The sequence below is a fragment of the Opisthorchis viverrini genome (genome assembly GCF_000715545.1).
Source record: "Opisthorchis viverrini unplaced genomic scaffold opera_v5_367, whole genome shotgun sequence".
In the NCBI taxonomy this organism is placed as follows: domain Eukaryota; kingdom Metazoa; phylum Platyhelminthes; class Trematoda; order Opisthorchiida; family Opisthorchiidae; genus Opisthorchis; species Opisthorchis viverrini.
In genome coordinates, this window is record NW_008752027.1 from 27,916 (window position 1) to 34,923 (window position 7,008).

The 7,008-nt window shown below is 45.4% G+C and overlaps 1 protein-coding gene across 1 annotated transcript in view; it reads left to right on the forward strand.

Annotated features, from left to right (window-relative positions):
- Positions 1 to 317: 317 nt before the first annotated feature.
- T265_10452 (hypothetical protein) overlaps positions 318 to 7,008 on the forward strand; it is a gene marked incomplete at both ends in the record, with an annotated part of 157,053 nt that continues 150,362 nt past the window's right edge. Inside the window, 2 exons of the mRNA XM_009176827.1 lie at positions 318 to 504; positions 4,851 to 5,096. Of these exons, the coding sequence (XP_009175091.1) occupies positions 403 to 504; positions 4,851 to 5,096 (348 nt within the window). The remainder of the gene's footprint in view (positions 505 to 4,850; positions 5,097 to 7,008) is intronic.

Below are 7,008 nucleotides of genomic sequence, written 5' to 3' on the forward strand. Positions count from 1 at the left end.
TGTTGGTAACACCGAAAAGAGTGCGACGGAACTGAAACAGTTCACCGCGTGCTTTAAGAGCCGTATACGGTAGAGTGACTTGCTTGAACTACTGCCACCGTTTTATATGCGTTTCGGAAATTGCGCAAGTTGCGCATAGTTTGCTGTTGTCTCCTACCATCTTTGGCAGTGTTTTCTTCAGCATATTTGATTACCCAACAATATATACAGCAGAACCAACATGATGTTTCCTTACACTGTTCTCGGCTTGCATCACTGCCGCCGCTCCTTGAAACCGATTCGCCAAGTTAATGTAATGTCATCCTATGTTTCAGCAGCTTTGATACAATATCTATTGGAAGTTGATTGTCAGTTGGAATTTACAACTAAAGTTAATTAGTTCTGAACCGAGTTCCACTTCCGATGAGTACGCACAACTCATCTGACTCATCAAGTTTTTTCGAATGGGATGATTACCTTTCAAGAACGGGTGCCCGCCCTGCGGATCCGAAGTGTTTCAAACAGGTAAGTCGGCGATCTTGAACTCTGATTTCACTCTTCTTCATCCACTATTGTTTTGTCTAACTTATCTGCCTGTTTTGAAGCCATTTCCAAAAAGAAAAACAGTCTGAGCTACTCATTTTACCATGATCGTATCCCACTGAGAGGAAGCCAAATTTGAGTACAGTCAGCTCAGTTGGGGCTGAAGTTGGATCTCAGGCTGTCCACATCAAATTTGATAGCGTTCTCTAACTCCGGTAAGGGGAAAGTCTTATTTCTGACAAGCACTGATTTGTCAGAGAAGCATGGTATCCATTACGAATAACAAGCAAATATACCAAGAAATCGTTGTTGGGATTTAGCATCATATGGATGAGGGAGTTGACGAATAGGGCTCATTCGTCCAGGATGTGGTTTGGTAGTCCCTTCGGAGGCTTCTTAACCGAAAAGGCATATCTGTTTGACTGTTGTGGTGCTTTTGTTGCAGATAAGCGCAACTCCATGTTTTTTTATTACTTCATAGAGAGATTGGAGGTTTTGATCATGCTCACTTTGGGTAGTCCCACAAGTGGTAACGTCGGTGTAAGCGTAGGTACCACTTAGGTTCTCAGACTTGCTTATATGGTCAGTAGTACGTTGGAAGCATACTGATCTGTTGGTAACACCGAAAAGAATGCGACGGAACTGAAACAGTTCACTGCGTGCTTTAAGAGCCGTATACGGTAGTGAGAGTGACTTGCTTGAACTACTGCCACCGTTTTATATGCGTTTCGGAAATTGCGCAAGTTGCGCATAGTTTGCTGTTGTCTCCTACCATCTTTGGCAGTGTTTTCTTCAGCATATTTGATTACCCAACAATATATACAGCAGAACCAACATGATGTTTCCTTACACTGTTCTCGGCTTGCATCACTGCCGCCGCTCCTTGAAACCGATTCGCCAAGTTAATGTAATGTCATCCTATGTTTCAGCAGCTTTGATACAATATCTATTGGAAGTTGATTGTCAGTTGGAATTTACAACTAAAGTTAATTAGTTCTGAACCGAGTTCCACTTCCGATGAGTACGCACAACTCATCTGACTCATCAAGTTTTTTCGAATGGGATGATTACCTTTCAAGAACGGGTGCCCGCCCTGCGGATCCGAAGTGTTTCAAACAGGTAAGTCGGCGATCTTGAACTCTGATTTCACTCTTCTTCATCCACTATTGTTTTGTCTAACTTATCTGCCTGTTTTGAAGCCATTTCCAAAAAGAAAAACAGTCTGAGCTACTCATTTTACCATGATCGTATCCCACTGAGAGGAAGCCAAATTTGAGTACAGTCAGCTCAGTTGGGGCTGAAGTTGGATCTCAGGCTGTCCACATCAAATTTGATGTAGGTGTTTCTCAAGTACGCCTGACACTTCACTGACATTTCATGGTTGAGCGCAGTTCTATCTTGGCAAATGATGACTGACTCACGGAAGTATTCAACTATCACCTGGCAAATCAAATCTATTATTCTTGGAGAGATAGACCACACCGGTCGGAAGGTTGTGGACATGTACGGAGTTAGTTGTTGAGATGTATGGGACAGCTGGAAACGGACAAGTTTCCAAGAAACAGTTGAATGAAAATCTAAACTTCCAGACAAGAACCGTCCATGTAAGGAAGCGTTTGTCAGCGTTCATCGAGGGAGCACTTGTGTTTCTGAAACGACGCTACGAGAAAAGCGTGAGCGTTTGTAGATCTGAGCTTCTCTGAATTTACTGCTTGTAACGGTCGGTCAGAATTGTTCTAGTTGAAGGAAATAATCCGATCTAAGCAGTTAGATGAATAAATCATAAATTCTATCTTTATCTAGTGCGAAAACCTTTCAGACATGTTCAAATCATATATATATATAACACTGATGACTGAGCTGGAGGGAACCAAGCGACGTTTGATTAACGATTTTCCGGTTCGGGCACTAGAGCAACACGGAAAGTACTGTCCGAGGGGTGATTTCGATAGTTGCCGACGTCCATTTCCTCTTTCTCTCCCGACCACAAGTGTAAAACTGCGACCATTGTACGACTACACAGTATGAGATCTTAAGCATACTCTAGGAAGCCTGCTTAGAGACACAGACGAGGCCGCCTCTGTGGTGGTTGCGATTTAAGGCAGTTTTTAAAGTATTGACTCGGGTAAGGTGGCTGAGTTCAGTGTGTAAAGTTCTTCCACAGACTAACTGACACTGACGAAGAATATCAACAAGGGAAGGAAATGTTGAAGATTATGCTTCCGAATTAACGGTCAGTTGGGTCCTGAATCGATAGCGAACTGACTTGGAGATAGGAGTCTTCAAGCTTGCTCATAATCCACATTGTTTCAGGGAAATGGCATGTGATAACGGCAAATTGCGGATATCCAGAACGGGATGGATACCAAGGTGTATTTGAACAAGTCAAATGCTATAAGCAAATTTAAGGCCGCTGCTAGACGACCACGTGAAACATCGCATAACGCAGCTTCTTACGGATTAGGGACAATACTTTCATGTAGTGGCAGAAGCTGCTTGTAGCCATCTAAATTTCAGTAATTGAAATATGATTTTTCACTTCGCATTTTTTCCGGTTTTGCCGCGGTTCGACCCACTGACTAGACAATACCATGAACCAAGAGGTAGGTTGTGCACTCCCGGGTCACCATAATAGGAGTAGGCTGGTGCAATGAAGATCAGCCACCCAGTGATTGAAAGGAGACTAAGTGCCGTGTATCAAAGTAAATCAAACAATTAGCGTAAAGCCTTTTGCCGCGCTTGAAGCGGAGGATAAGAAGTAGGTTCTCCATCTCGGGCGTAACAGTGGGTTAAAACCGAGAGAAGTTACAAAAGCTTGACGAAATTCCGGGTTTTATGGAAGCCAGGTTAGCTGCTACTCTGACGTGAGAAGTCCATTACTGGTTCTTGGGGGGCAAGGGATAGAGTAGAGACGGTGAAATAGGGTTCTGTTGGTTCTGTGGGAGTCAGGTTTCAAAAGAGGGAATGGAGTCTTGTGGATGTAGAGTGACTAATTATCACTGTTTTTATTCGAGGAGGAATACTTATAAGCTCGGTGTTCTATATATCCATAGGCTATACTTGGTTGTAACAAATTTCCGGCGAGTGGAGCAACCGCAGTGAAGTGTAGCCAGGCTATAAACGAAAGTCTGTCGCTCAGGAACAGTAGGAAAAGGTTGTTTTGGCATTGTTCACCAGCGGCACATGTAACACGGGCCTAGTTTGTTGAGCAAACCGGTACGTTAAGTCTTCGGATTGTCGAGAAATATCAGTTCAGTTCTGACAGTTGCTGTGAAGCAGGAGACCGGAGGAGAGTGACGGAATAATGCTCACACGTCACCTGAGGATTTCATTTGCGTTTTTCAGTGAGCGTTTCCAGTACTTCAGGTCGGAAGGGGATGTGTGCTTGACACTTGGTGTAGCTGTGTATATTCCCGAGGAGAGGGAGCAACGTCTGTGCGCAGGAATGGACGGGTTCTGGTGTGGCCAATTCTAAAACTTTGCTTTGCATTAAACGAGGTATGGTGCCACCTGCACTGGGAGGACCGGTGTTTCTGTCGAAGGTGGAGGCTGGTTGAACCTGTTCGGGCTTGTCACTCGGGGCAAGGTAACTAGTTATTAACTGATGAGCTAGAACAGGAGCTGTTACTCAAAACGTCAACTGGAAAGATGGACCGAACACTTCGGGGAACAGTTTGGCTGATCTCCCGCAGCACAGCCATGGGAGATAGTGCATATGGACAAATGGAATATAAACCTTGATCGCCTGTCGGAAGAATAAATAAACAACGAAATATCCGTACTGAAACGTGACAGGGCACCAGTAACGGACGGTCTGTATCCAGCCCTCTTTAAAGGTAAATAAACAACGAAATATCCGTACTGAACCGTGACAGGGCACAAGTAACGGACGGTCTGTATCCAACCCTCTTTAAAGAAGGCCGAGAACCTCTGGTGACCCATCTGACAGAGCTTAGTGGTGCCATATGGAACGAACAGGAAGTGCCTTCAGGATGAGGCATATCGACAGTTATCCGTATCTTCGAAAAGAAAGGGCAAATGCTGTGTAAAAACCGCCGTGGCATCAGCCTGTTAGGTGTGGCATCGAAGGTTGACTGAACATAGGGAGAGACAGATCCGTGAAAACCATGCTGGGTTCCGTCTTGCAAGAGGATGCATCGATCGTATCTTCACCCTGCGACAAATCCTCGAACAGTGACACTGCTTCCAGCAGCCAGCAATCGTCATGTTTCCCGATCTGAAAGCTGCTTTTGACCCTGGACCGTCAGGCACTATGGTAGTATGTGTGGAGCAAAGGTGTCCCCCATAAATTCTCAAAACTCCTTAAGGCGCCGTACTCAAATTCCCGTGGCCGTGTGAAGGTATATGGGGAGCTGTCTTCTGAGTTCACCACATCAAGTGGCGTCCGACAGGGATGTCCTCTTTCACCTTTCCTCTTTAACTTCGTCATTGATACGATCATGGAAGACTCACTACCAGCCTCTAATGCCTGTGGGGTCGAAGCGCTCCCTGGGCCTCCGCCCACAGACATCGAGTACGCAGACGACATAGCTCTTCTTGGATCTGACCCCGTGGTAATGCAAACAATATTAAATAATCTAAATAGTTCTGCCTCGCGGTTCGGCATGCGCTTCACACCTGCAAATTGTAAAGTGCTACTGCAAGACTGGGTAGGCTCCAGCCCCAGCCTCATGATTGCAGATGAAATTGAGTTATCAGTTCCGAAATATGGTTTTTCCATCCGGATTGGGAAGGTAGGAAAAGCTTTTGTGAACCTACGTCATCTGTGGCGTAGGCGTGACATCAGCTTATCCGTTAAGGGTAGAGTTTACAATGCTGCGGTGCGCTCCATATTACTAAATGGATCAGAAATCTGGCCGCTGCGCGCCGAGTACGTCAAAAGACTTTCAGTGTTTGACCATCGATGTCTTCGGAGCATTGCCCGAATCTGGTGGGAACACCGGATCAGCAATGCTGAATGGTATTCGGGAGAAATAACTCGCCCTCGATAGACGAACTGATCAAACTACATAGGTTGCCCTGGCTTGTCTACGTGCTTTGTATGACAGTCGACCGGCTCCCCTGTAGGGTTCTTTTCGAGCAACCACGTGAATGGTAGAAACGAGCCAGGGGAGACAAAACTGACTTGGCAGTGAAGTATAAAAGCCATTACCAGCAAATTTCGCGGCGCTGCCGTCTTCCTGAAGACCATGAGACGGGTCACATCAATGGTTAGGGACATTTTCAGACATTGTCCAGTCGCGCCGTCAATGACGCTCATGCATCCAAGCTATTGCCTTCAATGCATACCTCTCACCCCCCTTCTAACAGTTCACTGAGAATCCTGTGTTATCAACTCCCGCCTCCAATGCGCAGCTACCTACCCTACCTCTCTGAATCATCAGTGAACGAAGCTGTGACAGCCATAACCACTGTACGACAGTTGCACCTTTCTTACAGCTAATAATGATGATAATGACTTAAAATTAGAGACCGAAAACCCTTGTCCTTCGCTAATCCAGTCGAGTTGAAGGTTGCTGGAATCTGGATGGACGGAAAACTTTGTTTTGCGATCTCCCGAGCGAATGACTCAGAGTGTACACATTTCTACGCCGATTTTGCGGCTGGAGTTAATCGTCGATCGGGTTGGTCACGAAATATTCGATTACGCACCCTTGTTGAACCGGGTAGGCAGCCCATTAAGTTTTCTGGCACCCGATCGGCCAGTATCTGGACGCATCCCCACTAAGCTCTGCTTTAGTTTTGACCTTCAACGTTCTGGGTAATAGTTACAGTAGACATCAAGAAAGAGGGAGTTTAATGTGCATCATTGACGTTGTTGGACCGTTAGGTGAGTTCTCCTCCCTGAAGGACCGTCTACGGAACTCGGTAGTGATGGTTTTCGCCTATTTGCGTTTTACACTTAGGTATGATATCGAAGGCATTTTCTACCGGATCGGTTATTGCTGGTTTTGACTACGATTCGTTTAGCTTGAACTGCTTTGAGAATTTTTATTAGTATTGCTTGTCGTTCATACAGTTGCAAGCAACCTTCCCGGCTTAGATAAACGAAACAAATTTTGGGAAGTACCTCAGTTACATCGAGTGTGGCTATCTTTAGTCTTGTCTCCGCGACGGTATCCCGGGTACTTGGCATGAAAACAAGGACCGCTGTTCCTTATCTGTACTACCATAGAACTCCTCCTTGCCACAGCTTCACTGCATTTTTTGTGACACTGATATATCTTGTCCTTCTAGGATGAGACGGCGTGATAATCAGTATAGGTTACAGCGGTCAGCTGTTGTGTACTTTTGTGACGTTTTACTCCCAGGGTTTGATAAGCTAAGATTTAGTCAAAGTAAATTTGGGTACTGGTGTTGTCCATGGATTTTTCTCCTAAACTTGATGCGGTTTAAAGACAGGTTTGACAACGGTATTGTTTTGACGCTGGGAAGCTCCTGAGCTCCCTGAGAGCGGTTCAGTCA